The following is a 27,500-nucleotide window of genomic DNA, read 5'->3' as shown; positions in this document are numbered from 1 at the left end:
ACTCAGATTGCAGATGCTTAGATCCTCGGCCTCGTCCTCATCGTCGTCGTCGTCGTCGGTAGGTCAATTCAGCAAATTTAAAGCGAAACGTCCTCCACTACCACACAACCGTAGATCCGCTGGCAGAGATTCAATCCTTCCCAGGATGCGCAGCGCTCCTTCCAAAGCGGTGAGACGATGGAGAATTCAATTTATATTATCATTCAATTAAAACCGATTTCGATTAAATGATGTGTTGAGAAGAGGGTTAATCTGAGTCACGTGTCGTCGTCCCCGGGCTCGTCCCGCGGACCCAGAAATCTCCGTTTCCATGCGCGCGCGGTGGTCGCGTGCTTCCGGTTCGCTGTCGGTGGTCCACCAGCTTTCTCGCTACCGAATATGATAATTTGGATTAGGTTAGGTTTGAATTTATTATCTACGGGCCCTTGTTGGAGGGCATCGTCACCGTCGCTGCGAGATAGGTTGAAGCTTGCCCCGTTCCCCGGGAAATGTTTGGCAACATGTCACACGCAGGATTCTCGGTGTTTGATGACGTGGCGCAAATCAACCGACCGTGCAATATGGTGGCAAGGGAACGACACGGCGAACGTGTAGTCCAGCGTGAGGCGCCACGGTTCGATGAGTTTGATCGGTTTGGCTCTGGTTTCGCGGCTGTCGCGAGGATGATACTTTTTTTTTCGGTACGCTACGAATCCTGCTGGATGCCCGGTGGCAGTCTGGGAGTGTTTACTGATAGGATAGAGAGCAGAGTGACGGGTGGGAAAGATTCGTTTTATCGGACGTATCTTTGGGTTGTTTTGAGGGGGAGGGATCCATGTTCTTTACTTGAATGACATGGCAGAACGGTGAGAGTGGGAAAAGATGTTAAATAAATCTGAAGGACAACCGGCAGATAAGGAGAGAATGTGCTGGAGTAGGGGGGAAGCGTTTTGTTTCGGATGTTTTCAATTTGAACAACTTTACATTCGTCCTGAGTTGAAATAATATTGCTGAGACGATTTTACAACAATGAACAGTTAAACTAAATTATTAAATAAAATAAATATTCCTTTCCTTTCCTATTCCTTTACAAAATAAAGTCAATATGAAAATGAAGGCAAAAAACTTAATTTTTAATATGAAGAGTTGAATATAATTAATAAAATAAATGAGTGAGAAATAAAATTATATTCTAAAATGTTGCATAAATGAAAAAAAAATGTAAACTCGCATTAAAAGCCCTTGCTTCGGCTTATCTGGTTCTGTGTTATGGAAACTGCATATGCAAGTCCTGCCAGAGCACCTGTGGTCATCAACGGGCCAGATGAAAACTGATCATTCATCGATTATTGACTAAACCAGTGCTCCAGTCCGCCCACCATCCATCCATGTACTCAGATAGCAACACACTCACGCACACAATGCGAATAGGGCAGGTGAGTGATTGAACCGGCCGAGGCCGAGAACATTCAGAGCCCGAGCCAGGAGCCCGACGGTGGCCCCAACCGAGTGTCCGGAAAAAGGACGAATTGGATGGGATTGTGCAGGCATCCCAACCCAACACAACCGTTGACAATAATGGCGCTCCAACTGCACCATGCAGGCAGCCAGGCAGCCAGGCAGGCAGGTGTATTGTGCGGAATTTTAAAACATTATTCAAGCATAATGTATGTGCACACAATGTTGTTCTGCGCCGATTGTGTGCCGGCCATTGTTTCCGATCTCGCTGGAGCTCTGTGGAGCGCACATCGCATCGGTGAATGGAACATGGACGACGACGACATTCGCATCCCGGACCCTCCTCCCCGGCATTGTGCGCGAGGACGCACCGCACACAGTGCAGGACGATGATGAACGGCATCTGGTCCGGAAAATGGCATTGTTTCCGCCCGAGCGGAAGTGAGTTTTCAGCTGGAAATTTCTCCAGCTCCAGCAACCCATTTCGGCCATGGACAAGGACAAGGACATTGGTGGCTCCGGTTGGTTCGTTCGTTCGTTCGTTGGTTGGTTGGTAAGGTGCAATCGTTTGAGAGCCCCGGCCAATTCTAGCGAATCGGATACCGAGGGAGTTGGCCGCATAGAAACATGTGTTGCCAGCATTATGTCGCTATGTGCTCCGTATTGTGCAGTGGAGTGGAGCTAGTTGGTTGGTTGGTTTGCTCGTGATAGCCGCTTCAATGCGATGCCGTGCCCGGTGTGGTAACATCTTGATCATCAGACCAATCGGAGGCTCAGCCCTGGCACTGTCCATTACCATTCTGGGATTCCTCCCGAGCGCCGGAAGAAGGAGTGTCTTTTGTCCTTGGCAACTCGGTAAGACGGTACCGAAGACAATGCGCCAACATTCGTGGCCGGGGCGAAGACGGAAATTAGAGGAAGTGTACCAGGACATCCGAGATTACTCCTCGAGATCCGGTTGTGTGATGGGTTTTTGATGAATCTGGAATGGAGATGGTGGTGATGGTGTGTACGCCATTGAACCTCACTCATTTCATGCTGGAGCGATGCTGTAACGAAAGGCTGGAGGCATGAAAGGTGCTCCTCACAGGTGGAAACTTCCGCCCATTGTCTGACACTCTTCAGGCAGCTCAAGAAGCTCTTCAACAGGAACGATACATTGCCCCGAGAGGACTCCTGTTAGATGTAGCTGTTTGCATTGTAAAGTGAGTGCCTGTGTGCCTGGCTTATATCTCACAGCCAGCACATTGTAGTGCCATTCGCACATACTCATTACCGGCGCATTCTCCCGCTCCTAAAACGCCGACACGTCTGGCTGGTTGATTGTATTAATTAATTGTGATCCTACCTATCACTGTCAAGCAGCACTCAGCAGCACACATGCTCGTGGGTTTGATACAAATGCAGGCGAACAACTATTATGCTGCGACAGCGATGAACTCTAAACAACCGCTGCACACAATACCCTGTCGGATGTGCAAGGGCCAAATTGATGGTTACAATTCAAACAAATTGCTTCAAGTGTTTTGTGGTTACTTGAGGGGCTTGAGAACCCGAACATTGCCCTGTTCTCGCTGGATGTTTTGAGCTTTAGAAGTGGATTTCAGCGATTGATAGTGTAAAATGTGTATCGTACAGTGAAGATACATGAGAAAGGTAAGGATTTAATGATGATATATTTTGTAGAACATTACATAATACTCGTGCAATGTGTATATTAAGAAAGGAAACACAAATTCGTTCAACTAAATTCACATTTTGAGCCGACAAATTGCTCTAAAATCAACGACAAATGCAGATATTTGCAGTTCAACTATTCAATACTTGCCAAACTAATGCCCGATTGAGCCACCAACTAAATTCGACACTCGAAATGCGATGAGTTTTGTCCTGTATCGCGTATCCAGTACACCACAAAAGACTCCCATGCCGGTTGTGAATTTATTCAATCGTGAAACAGCGAATACCGATCATGGCAGCGCGCCCCAGCAGCGCACAGCAGCAGACACAATTGGCCAACTAACAACTCTCCATAGCCCGTGATGCATATGCATATTGCGGCTTGCTAAACTTTTCCTGCAACTCCCATCACGGTGAGCTCACAAATTTCACAAAACCGGAGCCTCCAGAACAATCCATACGGACTCTAGAGGGTTAGCGCTCGCAACAACAAAAAAAGGCACCAACGCGCACGTCCGCCGATGGGCTTTTCCATGGGCGCCACGAGCAATGTTGGTTGGAAAATGCTGCATTTTCCTTGTCTTCATCCGGTCGATCGTGAACTGCAACCGGTGTACCGGTGGGTTTGGGGCACCCAAAGAGCGTTCTGGATGGTCAGGCTGGGAAGCTACCGGGACCGGGAGGGATGCACAGAACAATTGCTGCACCGTCATTGTTGCTAAGGATGTGAGCAAATATTTGTAGTTCTGCCTAGCATGACGTGTAATCATGCTTGTCTCCTCGTTTGCTCGGGTGAAGCGCAATTTCCGGGAAAACACCAGCCACCAGCACTACGGCGACGTCACCGAGGACGTCGGCGATGAACTGCAACTTTCGTTCGGAGGGGTTCGGACACAATGGTGAGATTTGCTGCGGGGATTCCTGATGATTTCGTGGTGTCGTTGGTGCTGCCGTGGAAGGTGGTGAAGTGGTACGACGCTCAACGATCCTGCCTACCACTGTTTGTACTGCAGGTCGATGCTGCTGCTGCTGCTGCTGCTTGTAACGCAACAAAAAGCGACACAAAAAGGATCTGGAAACAAGTACCGGTCGCTAGTGTGTGTTTGGAGTGTTTGTCTGATGGCCAAGGGAGGACGATGGACCATCCGCTCATTGCCGTGGTGGGTTTGGTTTTCAAATTATAGCCCACCAATGTTTGCGCTTTGTTATTTACAAAATTAATGCAAAATCAATCGACCAACTCCACGGCACTCCCCGGAGCACACTCACTCTCAACGCTCCCAACGCTTCTCCCGTCGGTATTTGTTTGGTTGGATAATGTTGTTGTCGGTGTTGTTGCCGTGTTTGCGATTGATTATCTATCCGTTTTCGAGCGACAAAAGGATCGCTTTGCACGGGAAGGGTTCGGGGGAGGGCGGGAAAGCTGTTACGAGTTCAATCCATCATGCCAGTTGAATGGTAAAATCGATCGGGAAACCCTAGATTAAAATGATGTTTTTTGTGATTCCCAACAATGAATGCCATTAGACAAGCGGCGGCGCTCCATCGAATGTGACTGTGGACGTGCATTGTTCTAGTGGGTTTACGCATTGTAATTTAGCTAATCTGTGTTTAGATTACGGTGTGATCTACGACCATGATTAAGTTTACTAGAATATTTAGAAATAAGCATGTGCACTGATGTGCATTTGAGTAAAAAGTGCACATCATTAAGGGGGTTAAGGAACATAATATTTTTTGTGACATATATTTTTTAACATTTTTCCATAAATGCTGATCCTTTCAACAATATTGTGTAAAACTTTTGAACCAATCGAAGAAAAACTGATAAAGATATAGGATTTTTGAAAATCCGCTTTGTTCAGAATTGAAAGACTTGCCCGTTTAAGAGACGAACCCGGTGTGACCTATGTTTTCAACTTCAAAAATCTGCCAAAAATCGAAAAATTTTAAATTCATCAAAAACTCAACGGTGCTACCTGGATAAACTTATAATCTATCAATAAAAAATATCGATTTGTATTTGTATTTCAAATGATATATCAAGCGGCTGCGATAGGCACCGAAAAAAGTACCTTTTCGAAAACACGTCTTCCCTCTTCTTCATGCCGTGGATGAAGTTTTCAATAAATCTTCCTTAAAATACAACCAAATATTCTTGAAAAATGCAGGTTTCTTATTCATTAGTTCTCCACAAAAAAAATTAAATTAAATTGATGTGATTTCCGACATCAATTCGGAAAATTTCGGAAGAAATTTCGAGAGAGTGTACTTGAGACTTCTTTTAGGCTTAACGAGTTTATTCCGTTGTCACTTTCTCAGGTGATTATCATCTGTCGCTTTCATCAGCTTGAAAGCAGCGAGCTCTCATTAAGCCACTAAAAAAACGAGTGCAGTTTCTTAGCAAGAATTGCAAGGACACTTGAAATAGTTTTTCGCTGCTGGCAATGAAGCAAGGAACGACTGTATAGAGTTTGCCTGTAGGTTTGCCGCGCCAATCGTTTCTAATTTACACCCTAACCATAACGCTAAACTGTACAACCGGTTGTTACAAACAATAGGATTGCCTAAGTCACCGTCACAAAAATAGCCCGACACCGGTTCAATGCATTGCGCTCTGCAATAAAAAAAGGAAGATTAAATTACCCGAATTACCGGAATTCCTTCAGTGATGTTTCGATCGAATCTTGTACTCACGAGGGGGCAAAGTTGGGAAATTTAGATTTACATGTCGCAGCGTCAACGAGATTATAATCCGCTCGGCTGAGATTAATAACTTTGGCACTCGCATCATCGACGCCCCATCCAAGCATTGTACACCTTACAGCTGGCGAATATGGAATCGGCACTGTTTCTACCGCTATTTTACGCACATTTGGGTACCCTGCGAAGCTGCCCTTAATGGTTACAATAGACACAAAGTTTGCTGCAGTATCCATATCGGCTTGGGGATGGTTGACGAAACCGAGTGTTTCAAAAGTGAATCCACCCCTGTCCACAAAATTACTGCCGACACGGACTATAATCTGTCCGGTGATTGGGAATTAGTTGTTGTCCATGTAACTCAATATTGTTTTCTGTACTTACCGATTTGATAGGTGGATCAATTCTAATCTCATTTAATTTCGCAGTCAGAATTTGGTTGTCGCTTATTATAGCGCCTGTTTTATAATAGACCGTGTTGGATGTGGATGTTACGATTAGCGTAGCTACGAACGGATAGTCTACGATTGAGACTGTTGTTCCACTGGCTATACGACCAGCCCTTTTGGTGTCCAGTAGGCCAGTGCCATTGGAGTAGATCTCATCGGGAATATTCGCCACGGTATCCTCATCATTTCCTGGATCGTCGGCCACCTCGTCTTGAGCTTTGGCGCAATAAGCAGAGAATAGCACCGCCAACAAGAGCAACTTCACACTTTGCTTCATCCTTGAAGCCACTGAACACTTCGAAGACCGTTGATTGCTACTAATACTGGATGAGCAACTGATTGATAAGAACAACATCAGTCCTTCATTTATACCCAAAAACGTACATCTGGTTCCGCTTATCCTCTGTCTGTCTGAGGAAACTCCTGAAGGCCATCGGTACTAAGCCTTGAAGCTGTTGTCGTGAATGTCTCGAAGCTTCAAACGCGGAAAATCAAACACATAACATCTGAGCAATCAGCAATGGGTCTAAGCCCTTGCTGGAACAGAAGATCCACTAGCGACTTTACCAAGTATCTGAGTAGTGCTAGAAATTGAAACGGGCATCCTTGAGCGGTCGCTTACCGGCATCCAGCCGTTTCACGGGAGTTGCCATGTGCCGTTGTTTTTTTTTTTCAAGGTTCGACTATTGGTGGAATTCCTCCAAGTAACGAAGTAGCGAACAAACAAACTGTCACACGTGGTTTCATAGACATGCGTAAAATTTAATTATGTCGCTAGCATCGCTGTCCGTTTGGATTAATCTCGTGGACCGCATAGCACTACCAGCAAGAAAAGCTTCACACTGTGCTGCATCTTTGAAACCACTGAACACTTCGAAGACCGTTGATTGCTACGGATACTGACTGTATAACTGATTGATAGGAACAACATCAGTCCCTAACTTGCCTTCTCTCTGTGTACCTTCATTGCCAAGCCTTGAAGCTGTTGTCGTGAACGTCTTCGAGCACGGAAATCAAACACATAACACTTGTACCAACACCTGTGCTCCAAACTGATCGAGACGAAGCATTGCTGGATCGATGAAGATTCAAAGGCGACATGTCTAAAGGTGCATGGCCACGATATCAGTTTTCATAGTAATGAAACAGTCATTGGTTTTGGCCAGTTATTTACGGCGAATTTCCATCCGAGTTAGAAAAGAGCAACATGAACCGTAGAACTGTACTCGCCCACGATAGCAACTTTATTTTTACTTCTTTTTGGCGGATTTTTATGTAAAGTTACTATCGTGACCCTACACCTTATGTTCTGAGTAAGGCTGAGGGCAACCTTGAAGGTTCGTTTACCAGTTTCCATCCGATTGACGACAGTTACCGTACCTCGTTGTTTTCCAGTGGTTTGACTATTTCTGGAACACATGCACAAAGGGCTCCTCCGACTAATTGCGTCGTCAGTATAACTTTCCGATTTCCAACGTCGTCGAAACTAATGTAGGGAGCATGAGTGTTTTATGATGTTAAATTGAACAGATGCTTGGTGGATTCTTTTTGGCATTCTGTAAAAGAAATTCAAATGAAAATGGCTTAGCACTGAGCTACACAATGCACACAGTTTTCAAGTCAAACATAGCGGCTATAGGTTGCAGTGTGCAGATCATGGAGCTACCAAAGTGTAAGTGGCTGAGAGAATGATAATAAAGGGATGTTATTTATCAATGCATTGATCACATAGGACGTCACAGTAATCCTCCTTAGTATAGTGTTTCAAGGAAGGCAATTCATGCCTGGAGGTACGGTCGATGCATAAAAGGATTTTATATGAATTGATTTAGTTGACTGCTAGTTCTATTAAAAAGGAATTGAGAATGCTTAATCTACAAGCCTAGGTATCATGTTTATATCACGCTAAGAAACACAGATACAAAGTGTTTCCAATGGTTAAACAAATCCTGTCGAATGGTTAAGCATAAGGCATTAAAATGGATCAAGTCGTTTAACCAGAACCTCCCGCTGCATTCCCCCCCCCCCATTCGAAACCAACGATGATCACTAACGATTAAGGCGCTATAATCCGATTAATCGATCGCAGGTGCGGAGTGGAAGCTGCTAACCGAGGACGAGAAGCGCCCGTTCATCGACGAAGCAAAGCGGCTCCGAGCGATGCACATGAAGGAACATCCAGACTACAAGTATCGGCCACGCCGGAAACCGAAACCGATCCGCCGCGACGGATACCCGTACCCGATGACGTACCCTTCGGTTCCGGTCGATGCGCTCCGGGCCGGTAAGTAACGCCACCGCTCTCTCTCTCTCTCTCCCCGCTTGTCCTTTCCTGACTAACGTTTTGTCGATTGCCACATTGCCGGTAGGAATCACGCCGAGCTACTTCGCACCGGGAGCACCGTACCATTTAGGAAGTCATCTGTCACAGGCCAGTCCTCCCACGACCCAGGTAAGTCTGTACGATCGTGCCCGTCCGTTGAAGGGTACTTTGGCATTCTTCCAGCCACTTTCAGTTCCTTCGCTCGCTCGCTCGCTCGCACGCGTGTAACGCTGAAAATTAATGGAATCCAATTTGGCGTTACTCGCGAGGTAGACGATGAGAGTCAATTATCTCGTCTTGATCGCGTTGTATCCTCAACAACAACAACAACAGCAACATCGGCTCTTCCGGTGGTTGGCCATTGTGTTGTGTGCCTTTTGGAAGACAAAGTGAGCGCAGCTTCCCATTGGTGAGATCGCGCGACGCATCTCAATCATCTCTTCCTACGGCAGAGGAGTCGCGGGTTGCGCACTTCATGCGTCATGTGCGGTGCTTCCGCGAAGGTTGAATCCCCCGGCTGGTGGTGGATAGCGCAGTGTCTCAAGATGATAATTATCAACCGCTCAAGACTCCAAATCCAACAGCCAGCCAGCCAGCCAGCCTTGGCAACCCGGACTCGACTCACGACCGGCGAACGAGTGCGGATGGGTTATTACCTGTCTACCGGCGCACCCGAAAGGACGGATTCGAGCCCACGGAAAGCAAAAGGGGGCCAACGGTAGCAACGCAATCGCTGCTGCTGCTGCTGCTGCTGCGCCACACGGTAGCATCTTGATGTGGATGAGAGAATTTGTCACTCACATGATTAGTTGTTTGTCATGCTGATTGGCTCTTCTCGGCTTCGTGCCATGGTGTGGCAGGAAGTGGTCGCCTTGATTTCGGTAGGATGGCCACACCGTGTGGGGATCCATCGTGGCCCCTTCGAGGACCAGCTGTTCTCGAGGAGCCCGGGACCATGCCATTTTGTCCATGAAGTACGCGACGAAGAGTGGTGGCCCAAGTGAAGTTAATTGCCTTAATTGCACGCTCCCAAGGTAGCTTCGCTCCGGTAGCCCGGCAGCAGTCCGATAAGCATCGCTCTAACGCTCGCCTTTTCGTTTCCTTCGCTCCATCCGCTATTGATAGAAACATTTTGACTGTGAAATCATCTATAATTGGAGCCGATTATGATGAAGAGATTCTCTCTTCCCGTTTGCCTTGCCATCTTCACCTTCTCCTCGAGGCCCCGTCATGGGAGGGACGCTCCGGACACCAGGGAACGGGTTTTTCCTTTTTCTCCGTCTCTCTTTCTTGGTGGCTCTCGGTGGCATCGAGCACTAGTTACCGAAAACGATACCCTTCGACACACCATCAAGTACATACAGGCCAGCCCGAGAAGCCTTAAGCTGGCTGCTGAAGATGAAGTTGATGAAGTTGTCTTTAGATGATCCTCTTTTCAGCCTCTTTCTCCTCCACGCTGGCAAAGGCTTCCAACAGCAGCAGCAGCAGCAGCAGCAGCAGCAGCAGCAGCAGCATCGTGGTGAGGCTGAAAGGCTCGCTGTGTTTAAAATGATTACAAGATTAATTCGATGATTTAACACTTTAAAGGTTGTTTCGCCTCTCGCCCCTCTCTGGACCACTTTCGCGCTTTCACGCCTCACAGACTCACATCACTCACTCATCCAATGGCCACCACCACCACCACCACCAGTTCAAATCGTTCAAATCGACCCTGGAAGGAAGAGCGAAGAAGAAGAAGGTGGAACATCGATCGTCGATCGTTTCCTTCTTCGCCGTTGCTTTTACTGGGAATTCCTATCCCTCGTCTCGGTTGTACGGACCTCGAGTCTTGGTAGAGTTTTAAGTGATAATTCGACGGTTTCCACTATGACCGATCAAATTATAGGAATTATCTGCTGCTGCTGCTGTTGCTGTCGGATCGTCAGTCCGGTGGTTATCTTCATTTAGCCCGGGATCGATTTGACGCCCCATCCGCGGTCGATCACGCGGATCGATCGGTTCCGAAATCGGTAGTAGTAGGGAAGCGCTCCTTCTTAAACGGCTCTTTACGCCTCCTGATGGGATAATTGTTTTAGGGAGGCCACAACGGCGGCCACGATGCAAACGAAGGGTGGATTGATGATGATGATGACGACGGTTTGTTTGAGCAGCGGTTTGTTGGCCACACTCATTTTACGCGTTACGTGAGCGAGACTTTAGTGCGGGGGTTAATTTTTTGGGATGGCCACTTGACGCACGGAACTTGGTTCGATTACTTTCTGGCTGAGGAACTAATCCTCCGCAAACTGCTGCACTGTATGAGAAACAAGCTGCCAAAACGACGCTGCGTCTACTCTGATGCTGCGCCTACTAGACAAGCATGCGGTTGGCGATAGTAAAAATAAAAACAATATTTAAACCGAACCGGAGAGTGGTGTAGCTGAGAATTGTTGGCCTCTGGTCACGTTCTCACGCATGGAACTGGAGCTAACCGTAAATCATGCGCACCGTACACACCTGACTCATTCGATTCGTTTGCAGCGGGAATCTGGCCAAAAAGGTTTTCCCCTGAACAAACCATTCATCAGACGAGACCTGGCCCGCAAGGCCACTCTCCAAGGAGAGCCGCATTTTCCGCTCCATTTGCTATGGAATGAGATGTTCGCATCCAGCGATGAGCGAGTAACATCTTCATCATCATCATCAGCTGGATCAGCGTATCATCATCATCAGCTGGATCAGCCGAATCAATCGATTACCGCACACCGATGAAAAACGGTAGATGATTAGGAGCAACGCGATCGCGCGACCGTGGCGTTCCCCAGAATTCCTCTCCCGACGATCCAGCAGCAGCAAGTCTCAAGTGCTCTGGATGACGTTTACGTTTTCTAAACAATATCCGGAAAATAGCAGAACGTGCACGAGAAGTAGAACATTAACGTGCTCTTCAAGGTCTAAAATTCCCAAGACCACGAACGGTCGAACTGTTTCTCACGCCTTCATGGCCGGCCCGGAAATGAGGCAACATGCTTCGAGGTGGGGGAGAGAAAGAGCGCGATTCCCCTTTTTATCGGTCGGGCTCAGCATGGATTTTATCGAACCAAAATCGAACCACCACACCACCGCCAGGAAACTGTCACGTCAATCGGCGAGAAGCAAACGTGCGAGGACGTCTCTCACTCTCTACTTTACGCTCCCATCCGAAGGGCGGGTGTCATTGACAAACATCTCTAAACATTGAATTGTTAAACAAGCTAACAATGCGCAAGGTTTTGCGTTTTCGGTAATTATACGCATGCCGCGGTGATGGTGGAAAGGGTGCCAACAACAACGACGACGACGACAACCACGAGGGACAACCACCGGAAGCACGTGAACCATGGCGGCCATTTTTTTTCCTAACTTGCGTTGGGTGACACTTTTTCTCGATTGTACTGTTTACCTAGATGGCACAACGGGGACGGACCTGGCTGTCGGTTTAACAGTCGCGGCCCCCTTTTTCTGAGAGCGCCACACCTTTCACAAGTGAGGGTGCGTCGTTCGAGAGTGTGATTTTGGGTAAACAAGGACGGTTTGGCCGTTTTTTTTATTGAAGAATTTCTAATGCACTCTGCTCTGGTGTGTTTGTACTGGAAATCATTCGTGAAAGTGGAAATCCAATTGGGGAGGGAACGAGGTTGGGAGGTTGATATGTTTTCCTTTTCTAGTGATGAATACAGTTTAAAGTTTATTTTAGGCTAAGTACCGCAATGGTTTCGCTGAAGCACGGCGCAGCAAGGACCCTTGAGTAGGAGATGAATTTATTTTAAACAATTTTCATCGCACGTAACCTCGCTATTCCCAACGGTGGAAACCGGCGAATCCGCGAGAAAATGATGGCATAAAGGATTGACATTCCTGGCACCGTTTTTGTGCAGCCCGGTTTTGCGAATCAATTTGCACTCGGAGCCAAGTTCATCTCAAATACAGACAGACAGACACAACGCGCATTTTCACTTTCACCCTGGTGCATTGTTCCGGCCTGTCAGCTCAATCAATGTTGGCCAGCAGCAGCAGCAGCAGCACCATCGACTGCAAGTGGAATCGATTAATCGATACCAATGGTGTCTGGCTCTTGCTGGAATGCTCCTGTGGGGGTAATTACCACGCAAACTGTCAGCTAGAAAGAGAAATGACAGCCGTCTTGGATGCAAGTCAGCAAATCCCGTGCGAATTGAAGGAACGAGTGCGCGCGGTTGCCATGACGGACTGCCGGGAATGTGGACGAAAAAAGATTTTCGCGGCACCGGAGGGAAACGAAGCAATGATTGCATTTATCGCATCATTTTCTCCGCTAATAATATACCATTACAATTTCATCATCACTTTAAACCGTACTGGCCTCCAGCGTGCTGTGTTTTCTATGTCTTAGCTCACCTCGATCACGGTTTCATCTTCATCTTCGGTGTGCGCGCGCGAGCGGTTTTTGGCCGCCACATTCCGACCGTCCGACCATCCGAGTTGCCTTGTTGTTTTGTTGGCTTCATACTTTGAGCCACGGAGGCCATGTCAGCCGCGAGGCGGGCGCGCGCGAGGATATAATTATGTTTTTAACACATTGTTCTCTCGCTACCGTATCATTATGTGTATGTTTTTCTCCACCTGCCCTTGCCATGGTTCCATAGTGTTGGACTAGTGTTTCACATACACACATACACAACCAGGGGCGTGCACGAAGCGTGCAATTACCTGATTCCTATTTAATCATAGTTCTTTAACGCAATTGATGCTGAGATTCGGGTTGCCAAGGTTGCCAGGACCTCGGACCCGGCCGGCCCCTCTTCGACTGTGTTTCTCAATTTTCATCTCCATTTTCTATACAAAGAAGAAGCGGAGAAAACGGTCTTTGTTTGGTTTTGTGGGAGCTACCAGACTCGTCAGCTTTGGCTGCGTAATTTGGCTACCGTTTATGGGTATAGAGCCGTTCACACATCTTTGGCAGCGACTCGGGGTCCTCGATCGAGAGGAGGATGTGTGAAATGTGAAGTGTACAACATTGAAAGCGCCACTGAGCGCCATGAGAAGGGAGTTCCTCACGTACGCCCTGTTACTGCTGCTGCTGCTCTGTCTACGAACTTTTTCGAACGTGACTATGATTAAGCAGGAAGTTTTCTAAATGTCACCTTAAGTAATCGCTGCACAGACATGGTTGGAAAGGTTAAACGGTCCACAATACCCGGTGACCTTTTGGGAGCGCTTGCTGCGATAACTTACAAAAGGGTATATGAAGAAGTTCTAGTAGCTGCGCTTGAAAAGTTCACTCCGCAACACTTGGTGTAGATAAAAGAAGAGATTTAAGAAATGTAAAACCAACATTTACTCAGATTCCATCGGCAAAGCAAGGGGCTTAGGGAAGTTTTTTTTTCTTCTACGAATTCCCACACAAAAAGTTTTGCAACAACAATGTCACCCTAGGGCAACCCCACGGCTCGGTGTCTGTGGCCGGTTGTTTTGATTTGATTACGGGGTTGCTCTATTGCTCCAGGTGATGCCGCCACACCAGATAAGGTGTGTAATTTAAGAAAAACACCATTCTACGGGAGTCAAATGGCCTGCGGCAATGGTCCCGTTGGTGCTGTTTCGCACAACTCCCTGGCTCCGGCTACTGTGGGAACGGTTTTGCAAAACCATGCTTGCAGGTGCCGGAATGTCGAACTGGTCGGCCGGAAGTAAGTGACGGCGCTGGGAGGGAGTTTCTTTTTTTCTTGCTCGGGGTGCTACAGTCCTTCCCATTCTATGAGCACACCAATTACTGTCCATTAGCTACTGAAAAGGGCGTCACATACTCCCGGGGAGACGTCAAACAGAGCTTCCATTGTATGCTGGTGCTCCTTTAGAACCATTCCTGAGGAAGAGAAGAAGATGGAATTGGCAAACGCGGCGTAAGAATTCGAAGTAGCACGCAGCAGCCAAACAATGGAATGCGTTGTTTCATGCATTTAAATTGCAAAAGAGAGGCATGTTCGCCCGTTGGAAGAGATATCATTTCACCGTCCTGCAGTGGATTTCACCTTCACAAGCACCACCCATGGCTCGTTATTGCGGTTGTACTGTAATAGGTCAGAATCAGCTAGCTTTCACGATAAGAAATGAATTAGTAGGCCGCTTGACAGCGTCGAATGATGTGACAGTTGCCTGTTCGAGCTCCAAGTACTCCTTGACTCTCGTTCGGCGCCTACTGATCGCGAAGTAATCGCGGGATAAAAATGCATCTCACAGCACCACTGACACGCTGATCGTGGTTCGAGGAGAAAAGGAAAGGAATTGGCGCTTAAAAGGCCAAAAAGGGCGCAAGAAACGAGGAAAAAGTGCGCGCGTGAGGCAAAGGTAACAAAAAAAAAACAACCCAACCCCCTCCCAACACAACCCAACCCAAGCAAGAGCGTCTCCACCGTGCCCAACAAAAGATGACATTCAAACAATGGTGTCTTAACGAGCGCCCCGAACCGTCTCGCGATCCGCGTCCTGCCACAAAACGGAACGGAACGGAACGGATCAAGCCGAAGCCGGTGGCCGTTGTTGGTTGTTGAGGTGTTGAAAATAATCTAGAAAGAAGGAACGAAACAAAAATGGTGCCCCCACGACATGAGATGAGTAATAATAATGACAACAACAACAACAACAACAACAACAACCGGAGTAATAACAATAATGGCTAAAACAACAATAACGACCCATTCACCCCCGGGGGTGGATTGTGGGTTATTTATTTGAAGTTATTTATTATTTTCTTGTTATTCAAATTCATAACTCCCTCCAGAGCAGGGGAGGTGGAGTTGGGTGGGGTGAAGTGGCACATCCGAGACGCGATGCATCGCGTCGCATGCCCATTACACGCGCCATCATCAGGCATCATCTTCCACAGCTGCTGCGGATTCGATAACCTTCAATTCCTCGTGATACGGTGTGCCATTTGGTGGTACGACAAAGTCGCGCATTACATCTCTATCCATGCGAGAATGACAAATGATGGAGCCCGGACACCCCTCCGCACCTGCATTTCACATTCCGTTCCTCGCCATCGCTCGCAAGATGGCGATAAAGTGCTCGATTGATGAGATGCACATTAGCTGCATGCAGGATCGGGCCAGTAATTGCTCAATAATGTGCGGGGGAGATGAAGAGAGAGAGCGAGAGAGAGAGAGAGAGAACGCGATCAGAGGGCGAGAAGAAGGGCTCTACAATGTAGCGAGTGGGCGCTTAGAATGGAAGACATTTGCAATCTGTGCTTCGAGCGAGGTAAATCCGGTTGAGAAATCAATTAGGACGATCGTTCGTCGTCATTCGTTACGTTCTTGACGTTTGAGTTTCAAGGTGTCCGAACTTTAGCACAGAGGTTAAATAGATAAGCTGCAACTGTTCATCGATCGGTAATACTTTCTAGCTTCCTGAAGCCTTCGCCTGTTCCGCAACGCATAACGCTCGACATCAATTTGTGAGTTATCTGACAGAAAACAGGCGCTAGAACTGAAGACACCTCACCAGAAAAGATTTTACCACTAAAGATAAACGCTTCGTGCGGTTTCCTGCTAACCAACAAAAAACCTACGCACCGCCGGCTGACGGGGACCGGGAATCGATTTGGAGGGAGCTAATTTGAATATTAATACCGAGCGAGCATCCCGCCGTATGGTGGCCTTGTGTTTTGCCGACATGTGGCATGCGAAGAAGCCACCGTTCGTTCCGATCGCCCATCCAAGCCCAGCCCTGCGCGTCCCGGATCATATTTTAGCTTCTTGTTTTCGGGGCCCGAGTCGAGGGATTATCGAATTTTTCATTTCATTTTTGCAAGCGGCGTGTCTCTCGAAGTTGCGAACCATGCTGCGGAGCTTTGGCGATGCATCGGCCAGACCATGACCTATCATCGAAGACACGATCGAAGCATTTGGTGATATCATTTCGCTATTTGTGGGGTATTTGGCGCTTTGAAACACAATCCAATGGTGCTACCACTTTGCTACTGCTGGTTTATTCTTTTTCAGATAAATATCTGAATTGATGAAAGAAAATGGACCCCAAGATTTAGCAGCTTTAAATCTTATAAATAAAAACAAGTTATTATGTTTGTATGTTCGCGCATTACTCCAAATCTACCGGGCCGATCTTTACCAAACTTGGCTTTGGGGGATCTTTTCCCAGGATTTCCCTCCCTTCTTCCCCCTCCCAATTCAAAACAGGTTGAGGTCATATTAAATCAACCAGTTGGTTTTAAATTCTTTTACCGTAATTGAGGCAAAATCTAATCCAAAAACAGTGAGAAAGAGAGATATCTTAAAAGAGAGAGAGCGAGTGAGCGAGAAAGAGAGAGAACGAAAGAGAGAGAGAGAGAGAGAGAGAGAGAGAGAGAGAGCAAAGCTGAGAGGGGGGAAGAAAGACCTTCCAGATAATGCGACTATGCGATTTTAAGATATTCCCGAAATGGTTCATTACAGAAAGAAATTGCCCATTCAAACAAAATAAGGCTTTCATTATGATATTGCACTATTTCAAATAAAAAATGAAACGATCTTGAGAATGTTTCAACTCAAGTTTGAGCTGTATTTGAATCTAGTAAAACTCAAGCTGATAGACACGTTAAATGCTACAAATGATATCGTGCTAGAAATAGGATAAGAAAGATGGACCAAGGGAAAAAAAACCCATACCGTTTACCCGTATGAAATCGGGAAAATCAGTTAGTTAAAATTAAAATTAAATTCCCCAGAAACCCCAGCAACGGAGTTCCACACAACAAACTAACGATTGCTCTGTCGCTTCTCCTAATCCACAGTCATCGATCTCGTCGCAGATGGACGTCTCCAAGTTTGCGCTGGACCGGAGCGCCTATCTGAACACGGCGGCCGCCAGTGCGCTGTACGATAGCTCCAAGTCGCAGACCAACCCGTACAGCAGCTATCTCGATCCCACCTCCGTCCTCACCAAGGCCTACTTCGACTCCAAGATCTACCAGGATCGGGCCCAAGCCGCCGCCAACTATGCATTCGACATTTCCAAAATCTATGGCTCCTCATCCGCTCAGCATCAGCAGCATCAGCAGCAACAACAACAGCAGGCGCAGCAGCAACAACAACAGCAGGCGCAGCAACAGCATCACCAGCAACACCAGACACACTCTCACCACCAGCTTCATCATCAGCATCAGTTAAATGGTAGTGCTGGTGGTGGTGGTAACAGCGCCAATGGCGGCAGTCTTCTCGATGAGCGAGAATCAACGCCACAGCTCAGCGACGGAACGGTCGACATTAAACCGCAGCTCGGTGAACCACTGGATGGGGGATCACCGCTGCATGGTCACAGCTATGGTCCGGCCGGGTTGCTAGGTAGCGGAATGGCCACAGCGAGTGGTCTTTACCATCAGTATTCAGCGGCGGCAGCTGCAGCGGCCGCCAGCCAAGTGGCCACCGCCGGTACCAGTGCGGGTGGCGGGGCGCCGTCAGGGGCAAGTGGGAGCTCCTCAACCGGAGACTACCGGAGACCGCTGACGGTCATCTTCTGACCCAACTCGGAGCTCATGGTCGATCGGGACTACTAACAGGGCGGTCCTTTTCGTCGCGTGGAAAACGAATTTATTTGTCCCTTTTCCCTTTTTCCAAAGTTATACGAGATCGATATCGGCGGTGATCGATTCTTAAATATGCCATGGCGGAAGCACTTTCCAGCTAGTTTTGTTCCGCACCGCCGCAGAGAGAGAGAGAGAGGCTCAAAGGAGATAGTGCGATTGATTGCGAAGTGATCGAGGAACAGTGTGCGACACTTAGAGGAATCTACCACCAATGATAAGATAGTGAAGGGCGGGGGTAAAGTGGGCCGAATGGTGTGCTATAGCAAATCAGATAAATATGATACGAGGGCGTAGACGAGGACACTACTGTGTGCGTACAGGAGAGAACGAAATGATATTAAATAACAAAGTAAAAGGAATTACTAGTTTTTGTCGATAAAGTCAAATAAAAAGAATGCTATTGTCATTTCAACGAACAAGATTGTCGGGGAGTTGAGTTAAAGTGATTTGAACTTCTGAGGCATCGTTCACCCGAACAGTGCGATAAATTCCCCCCCAGGAAGTCTCTTCGGCCGGGGGTTTTTCAGTGGAGCAAACGATGAGCAGCATTTGGTTCTGCTTATCGCATAGCGTAGCGTGAAAACCTCTTCAAAGTGGGTGCGAATGTTCGGCATCTCGCGTTTCAGCGTGTTAAGTTAGTTGAGTGCGAGCTGCTCATCCAAAATTCAGTAAAATTAAGTAAAATTGAAGTAAACGGGAAGAGTAGCGTAAAACGGATTTTTCAAATTTTGTTGCTCACTAGCGCCCTCTAGGCAGATGGATCTTCAGTGATACTAGCGCACTCTAGACAGTGAATGTTTGAAACTCTCTTGAATTTGAATCGTCCGTTTTTTACCTCTCTCGGCTCTCGGCTGCACACGACCGTATAAATTTTGTGAATTTTGTTGCTAGAAGTTTTATTCCATTACACCGGGTACAATCACGGGTGATGCGCGCATGTTCCGTGGCTTAGCAAGAATTGCACGGACAGTTAAAAATCTTTTTCGGCGGTAGATAAGGGGCCAGGAACTGTTGAATACTGGCAGCTGGTATTTTCACAAATACATGCGTACCTGGCATGCAATCACTCCATAAAGCCAAACCGTACAACTTATTGTTACAAACCAGAGGAAAGCGGCCCTCATCCTGGCAAAGCATGCCACTCACTGATTTGGCGCATTGCAGTCTGCAATAACAAAAAAACGGGAAGATTTTTTTCAAAACCTACGATATTCGAGAGCGTTTCGATTATGTTTTACTTACGAGGGAACTATAGGTCCGTACGGCCAGGAACATGTGCCATCGGCAGCGAGTGTGTATTCGGCACGGTTCAGATTGTCAAGTATCTGGTACAGTGCGTCCATACCCCATCCAAGCATTACACATTTTGTTGGGTTCGTCGACGAATAAGGAATCTCACTCGTTTGTACTGCAACGGGTCGCGCATTTGCATACGCGCTGAAAGTGCCATCAATGGTTACAATAGCCACAGAATTAGCAGAAGTCATCATGTCAAACTGGGGGTGTACTTTGTAGCCTATAGTCTTAATGACGGATCCACCCCTGTCCTCAAAATTACTGCCGACACGGACTGTTATCTGTTGAATGAAGATTAGCCGGAGTGATTGGGAATCAGGTGTTGTCCTGGTTCTTCCATTGGTTTCCTTCACTTACCACAGTGTCTGGTGGAGCAAACAGTGGAAGAGTGAGGACATGGCTATTGCTTATTATAACGCCTGTCAAATAACCGAAGCCATTCCCTGGGATGTCTAGTATCAACGTAGCTACGAACGGATAGTCTATAATTGAGACTGTTGTTCCACCGGCTATACGACCTGCCCTTTTGGTGTTCAGTTGGCCAGTGCCATTGGGGTAGATTTCATCGGGGATATTAGCCACGGTATCCTCATCATTTCCTGGATCGTCGACCACCTCGTCTTGAGCCTTGGCACAATAAGCGCAGAATAGCACCGCCAACAAGAGCAACTTCACACTTTGCTTCATCCTTGAAACCACTGAACACTTCGAAGACCGTTGATTGCTACTGATACTGGTTGAGCAAATGATTGATAGGACCAACATCAGTCGCTAATTTATATAAAAAAAAACTGGCATCTGTTTCCTCTTAGCTTCTGTCTGAGGTCTGATGAGTCGTCTGAAAGCCATCGGTACTAAGCCTTGAAGCTGTTGCTGTTGAATGTCTCGAAGCTTCGAACGCGGAAAATCAAACACATAACACCTGAGCAATCAGCAACGGGGCGAAACCTTTGCTGGAACAGAAGATTCACTAGCGACGATACAGTAGTTCTAGGAATTGAAACGGAAAACCTTGAGCGGTTGTTTACCGGTCCCATCCCCGATTGACGAGAGTGGCCGTGTTCCGTTGGTTTTTCCAAAGTTCGACTATTCGTGGAATTGCTACAAATAACCAAGTAGTGAACAAACAAATTGTCACACGTGCTTTCATGGACAAGCGTAAGATTTGATAGCGTCGTCTGTTTGGATTGTTCTCGTGGACTGTCGCTGTAGCTTAAGCGATCAGCACAGCCAAAAAATAACTACAGGTTGAGGCAAAAAAAACTGCAGCACAGTTAAAACGTGATATCTTTTCCATTTTTGACGTTCTATTTTCGCCAATCTCATCTGACCGTTGCTTTGGGGGAAGATAAAGAGCCTTGTTGGAATCTACAGGGCTTTCACATGATTTCTTTTTGCATGCCTCTGACTTCAATAAAGCATCTAATAAGTTTGGCAGATGAAATTGTTCAGGATAGCAAATAATTTCTCATTGAAAGAAACCAAACATTATGGCATTTGTCTATAAGTCTTCCCTCGCGGGCGGAAATGGTATTCACGCATGGACAAGAGAGCTATCCGAGAAAAATGAAAACATTCTTGAACCAGCGTCCACCTATTTAAACGAAAGCCGAATGAGCGATTAAATATTTATAAAACAACCAGCAAGCAATTATTTGTATTTATACAGATGACAATCTTTTTCATTAGCAGCTATGGTGTCAGAAAAGCTTGTATACTGGCTGCTGGAATTTTCGCAAACAACTGAATACCTAACCTGAAATTAAAAGCTACAGCTAACCCGTACAAACGATTGCGGCATATAAGAGGACTGCCCAAATCACCGGCGCATGCATTACCCAACACCGGCTTAACGCATTGTGCTCTGGAATAACAAAAATCGAACATTATTTAACTTATCGTATTCATGAATTCGTTCCCATGGAATGCTATACTCACGAGGGATCTAAGACAGGGTATAGCGATTTACAAGCCGTATCTGGGGCTAGTTTATACTCTGTTCGGCTCAGATTAACAACTTTGGCATTAATTTCGTCGAATCCCCATCCAACCGATACACAGCTAACGTTTGCGGTTAATGGAAGCACACTCATCTCTAGCGCTATCGGTTGCACATTTGCATACCCGCTGAAGCTACCCTTAATGGTTACGATAGCCACCAAGTTTGCAGCATTCGTCACATTCAATAGGTCGTGGTTCTTGAAGCCCCGTGTTTCAAACGTGAATCCTTCCTTGTCCACAAAATTACTGCCAGCACGGACTATAATCTGCGAAATGAAGAAGAGCCCGAATGAAGTGGGAGTCAGTTGATGTCCAGTTGCTTTCGATTGTTTTTTGCACTTACCGAAGAGGTTGGTGGATCGAATTCGGGCACACTTACTGGCGCAGTCAGAACGTGGGTGTCGCTTACTATTGCGCCGGTTCTATAATACACGACATTCCATGTGTCTGTTATTATCAGCGCAGCAACGAACGGATAGTCTGCAATTGAGACAGTGATTCTGTCGGTGAGGCGATCAGTCCTTTTAGTGTCCAGTGTGTTGGTGCCATTGGGGCAGATCTCATTGAGCAGCGTAATAGATTCCTCGACCATTCTTGGTTCGGTGATCTTCTTGTCTTGATCCTTGGTACAGTATGGACCGTATAGCACTAGCAGCAAGAACAGCTTCACACTTTGCTGCATCCTTGAAATCACTGACCACTTCGAAGACTAATGATTCCTGCTGATACTGACTGTGTAACTGATTAATCGGTTCAAAATCGGGCCCTAACTTGCCTTCTCTCTGTATATCTTCGTTGAAGCTGTTGCTGTTGAATGTCTCGAAGCTTCGAACGCAGAAATCAAACACAAAACACCTGCGCAATCACCAATGAGTCTAAGCCCTTGCTGGAACAGAAGATTCATTGGCGACGTTACCAAGTATCTGACTAGTGTTAGGGATTGAAACGGGCAATCTTGAGCGGTCGTTCACCAGTCTCATCCCCGATTGACGAGAGTGGCCGTGTACCGTTGTTTTTTCCATGGTTCGACAAGTAACGAAGTAACGAACAAACAAATTGTCATAAGTGGTTTCATGGCCATGCATAAGATTTGATTGCGTCGTCCTTTGCGATTGATCCCGTGGTGTAACCCTGTAGCTGGCTAAGGTATTTAATTTTTATTTGGCATATATTTTTTACATTTTTGCTGCTTGAGTGCTGCTTGAATGCTTTCATGAATGCTGATCCTTTCAAGAGTATTGTGTAAAATTATTGGATCAATCGAAGAAAAATTGATAAAGATATAGATTTTTGAAAATCCGCGCTTCTCAATGGCTCAATGCAGATCACTACTGTGAAGCGTCCCTAAAATACGATCAATTGTACTTGAAAAGTTGCAATTTTTTATGGCATTTACATAAACATGTATAGGTAGATAGTTGTTCTAGTAATAAATCGCCAAACCGTTTGAGGTTTGAATCAAAAGACTTGCGCATTTAAGCGACGAACCCGGTTTAATCATAGTGTGATCTATTTTTCAACTTCAAAAGTCTGCTAAAAATCGAAAAATTGGAAAAACAATTAAAACTCAACGGGGCTACCTGGATAAACTTATAATCTATCAAAAGAATATCGATTAGTATATTTCAAATTCAATTTCATATTCTCATTTAATGATCTGCCCGACGTTGTGTTCGAAGTTCTTTCAATAAAAGTGTTTGTAATAGTGCAGAGGGTGCGGGAATTTGGAGTTGGTCTCAGTCGAAAGAAAAATTTCCGAAGCCTTCAATGAGTTCATGCCAGCTGCCTATAGTAACTGGCAGAATGGCTTTCCAGTGTAGACCAGCCGGACAGTTTGTAAGAATCTGCTCTACACCAACATCTCAATCTGGAATCTAGCAATGGAAAGAGATTTCGGACATCAATTTGGAAAATTGGTGTAAAAAAATCAAGAGAGGGTACCTGAGACTTCTTCTAGGCTTAACGAGTTTATTCCGTTGCCACATTCTCAGATGATCATCAGCTTGAAAGCAGCGTGCGATCTCATTAAGCCTCTCGGGTTTTTTTTCTCTTAGCAAGAATTGCAAGGACACTGGAAATAGTTTCTCATTGCTAGGAACGGGTTCAGGAACGACTGTATAGAGCTTGCCTGTAGGTTTGCCGCGGGATGTATGTCTGTTGAACACCCTATCCATAACGCTACACTGTACAGACGGTCGTTACAAACAATAGGACTGCCCAAGTCACCGAGGCATAAATAGCCCGACACCGGTTCAACGCACTCTGCTCTGTAATAAAAAAAAGGGGTGATTATGTTACCTGAATTACCCGAATTCATTCAGTAATGTTTCTATTTAATGTTATACTCACGAGGGATCTAAGCCACTGAATGCCGTTTTACATGTCGCAGCGTCAACGAGTTTGTAATCCGCTCGGCTCAGATTAATAACTTTAGCAGGTGTACTATCGACGCCCCATCCAAGCATTGTGCACCGTACAGTTGGCGAATATGGAATCGGCACTGTTTCTACCGCTATTTTACGCACATTTGGGTACCCTGCGAAGCTGCCCTTAATGGTTACAACAGACACAAAGTTTGCAATAGTATTAATATTCGCTTGGGGATGGTTGGTGAAACCAAGAGTTTGAAAAGTGAATCCACCATTGTCCACAAAATTACTGCCGGCACGGACTGTAATCTGGCAAAGGGAGTAAAATCCGGTGATTGGGAATTAGCTATTGTCCAGTCGGTTTAAATTTCTTTCGCTACTTACCGATTTGATTGGTGGTTCAAGTCTAGTGTTATTTAAAACCGCAGTGATAACGTGGGTATCGCTAATTATAGCGCCGGTTCTATAATAGATGTTATTCGCTAGATCTGTTATTATTAGCGTAGCAACGAACGGATAGTCCACGATCGAGACTGTTGTTCCACTGGCTATACGACCAGCCCTTTTGGTGTCCAGTTGGCCAGTGCCATTGGGGTTGATTTCATCAAGGATATTCGCCAAGGTATCCGCATCATTTCCTGGATCGTAGGCCAACTCGTCTTGAGCCTTGGCGCAATAAGCACAGAATAGCACCGCCAACAAGAGCAACTTCACACTTTGCTTCATCCTCACAGGCACTGAACAATTTTGAAGAGCAACTGATTGCTGAGACCAAAATCTGTCTGAAATTTATACCAAAAACTGACACCTGATTTGTGTTATCATCCCTCAACCTGTCTTCAGACGACGACTTGTCTGAAGGCCATCAATACTTGAAGCCTTGAAGCTGTTGTTTTCGTTTTTTCGTGGTTCCTCGATTCGTTCTACAACTAACACTTGTGCTAGCGACTCTTCCAGCGACGAAAACAAGGCCAACTATAGGGGAGCCGTACCCAAAAACCCGTATCTTTTGCGCCAGCACCTAGTTGTTGGAGTTTGCTCCATATGGAGCCGAGCAAACAAACCTTGGGACGTTCCCGATCCCTACGGTGTTTCATTGTCATGCGCGAGACTTTTTTGTTTTTTTTTTTGTCGCCTGTATCCCTTTCCGATTGGATTTACCACGTGTTCAGCTCACGTCGAATAGAATCATGGTAAAATCAACACCACGTGGTACCAGAAGAGCTGATCAGCCTTTACCGCCAGTACTAGCCTAGTCCCCTCCGTAATGCGGTCGCGATGAATGAGATGCTTGAATGGATTTATCTCACGACGCACCGGGTCTGGCCCTTTAGCCATCGCGATTGTGTCTAATGACCGTAAATTCATACGGAAATTCATAGGCCCCGTCCCGCTGGTCCATCATTGGCAACACGGCAATGGGAGCGTGCATCTTTGCGGAAGCAATTCCGTGACAAGCAATTCTTAGCCCGCGTATAGTGCATGCAAAACGCCAGCTCTCGATCGAACGATATTAGTTGGATCCGATGCCATCATGCAAGTAGCCTCGCGGCACTCGCCACGCATTTCAAATCTCGCGTCCCATGCTACCGGCAGCGTAGCATTTTCTTCTATTTCGTTTTGCAATTGCTGATTCTTTGACAGAAGCCGAAACTCATTAGAGCCAAAAGGAGCCATTTGTCGGCCCTGGTGGTATGGAAATTTCATTCAAGCGAGGCTCGTTCGTTCGATTTTGTGGGGAGTGTCAAGAGCCTAGCAAATCGCGGAGCATAAACGACGCTGCAGCGATGCAGAATGCACGATCTTCCCTTTCTGGCCGCAACCATGGCAACGGTCGACTAGTAGTGGAGTCGAAGAAAAGTCTACCAAGCATTGCGCACTGATTGGATAACAATGATTTCTTCCTGTTTTGTCGCTGCTCACTGAAGGGAGGGAGAGAGAACGCTTTCCGTGGCCTTTCGTCCGTCACACAAATCGTCGTGGTCTTTCGCTAAAGAACAGAAACCAGACCGCCAAGCCGGACCATACCATGGAACCATGGTCATCTCGAAACGAACGCAAACGAAAGGTTGGCCGGTGGTTTTGGGTCAAAAGAGAAGTGAAGGTAGACCACAGAAGCCAACCAAGAGCGGCAGCAGCAGCAGCAGCAGCAGGTTAGTAGAATGGCAATAAAATCTGAATAAATGTTAGCTTGCAGAAAAGGATGCCACCATCGTCGTCGTCGTTCTCTGGTTTCCCATTTTAGGTCGGCTACAGCACCAGCAGCAGCCACGGCGCACCTTTACCAAAAAGCGAAAGACCCAGCATCCTAACGACGACGACGACGACCAAGGCGAGGACAATGTTTGTTTGTTATCAGAATAACACAGCGAAGCCATTTGTTTTCGAATAATGGACATTATTCTCTATTATTCCCTTTTTATGGGCCAGGCACACCGACCCCTGGCTTGGTGCGTCGGAGGTGTTGGTCCCGTCGTCGTCCTGGTGCCGACACAAAGGCACATTCCCGGTGGTTTTAGACAAAGTGATGGTGGTGGTGGTGCTGGGGACCCAACTTCACCGAGCTTCACCACATGGATGGTGTCGAGATTTGTCCCATCCCGTCCCGTGCCCGAACGAGAACGCCGCTTTTTGGAACCGGGAGCATAAGAATGAGCAGCGGATTAAATCTCCGCCACCGGAGCGTACGCACTTGCAGGCGGAAAGGATGGGGAAGCCCGATATCCTGGGTCTGAGAGGCTTCGCTGAAAGGACGAAGACACTCGAAAGAGATCTTTTGCCGGCGATGCGTGTCCTTCGTTTCGTTGTTGGTGGTGAATTGATCGTGTGATTTATTTTAATCCCCTTGACTTAATCGAATTCGATTTCGTAAGACATTATACTTTGCATCCGGTGCGGTGCAGTAGTAGCATTCCGAGACGAGAAGGATCTCCTCCCGGTGGTTGACCAAATCGATGGCATGTGGAGGTTTTTGGGGATGTCCTTGCCAACTTGTATGTCCTTTGAAACTGGACTTCAGGTATGAACTAGAGGTTGTTTGTGTTGCTTAAGTCTGTCGAATGTGTTGGATAGCTTTTTCGCATCATTTCCCATTTTCTATCCTTCCAATCATTCATCGTCTTATTACTTGTTCAACTCTTAAATAGTAGCACCTTTTCTTGGGATAATTTGAAGGTCCATTTAAGTGATTTATAATTTATAGGGTGATTGATTCGAATCGTATTACTGATCGCTAAAGTGTTTCAGTATGCCATTTTTTGTCCCAAATTGTTTTTGAACTATTTTAAAGTAAATAATTTAATAGCGGTAGCGGTTAAAGTAAATAATTTAATTTAAGAGCAGAACCTTCTTTCACAAGGCGAGAAAATTATCATATTTACTTAACAAAGCGCATTATTTCAAAACTATGCCCTGTCCATGAGTAAGTTCTATCACCGCCCCAAAAGGACACCATCCCATTTCGGTTTGGGGGAAATATCAATGACATCAACGGTCAACGGCACCAACGCGAGCGCATTGTTGGAATGTTTATGCTGCCCGGCGCACTGCCGAGAAGAGTTTCAATATATCTGTCGCTGCGGGCTTAATGCGAACACTGACCGGAGGAATCATCGACACCCCGGTTTGCCGGGCTCGCTGGGATAGAAAATCAATTGGAATGT

At 46.5% G+C, this 27,500-nt stretch overlaps 1 protein-coding gene across 1 annotated transcript in view; it reads left to right on the top strand.

The window, feature by feature from the left end:
• LOC126575138 (transcription factor sox-2) overlaps positions 1-18,198 on the top strand; it is a 21,439-nt gene extending 3,241 nt beyond the window's left edge. The window contains exons 3-5 of the mRNA XM_050235690.1: positions 8,359-8,553; positions 8,639-8,721; positions 17,381-18,198. Coding sequence (XP_050091647.1) covers positions 8,359-8,553; positions 8,639-8,721; positions 17,381-18,106 — 1,004 coding nt within the window. The 3' untranslated portion in view covers positions 18,107-18,198. The remainder of the gene's footprint in view (positions 1-8,358; positions 8,554-8,638; positions 8,722-17,380) is intronic.
• The last annotated feature ends 9,302 nt before the right edge of the window (positions 18,199-27,500 follow it).

The sequence above is a fragment of the Anopheles aquasalis genome, chromosome 3 (assembly GCF_943734665.1).
Source record: "Anopheles aquasalis chromosome 3, idAnoAquaMG_Q_19, whole genome shotgun sequence".
NCBI classification, from domain to species: domain Eukaryota; kingdom Metazoa; phylum Arthropoda; class Insecta; order Diptera; family Culicidae; genus Anopheles; species Anopheles aquasalis.
The sequence above is the reverse complement of the archived record's forward strand: the minus strand, read 5'-3'. Positions and strand labels throughout refer to the sequence as shown.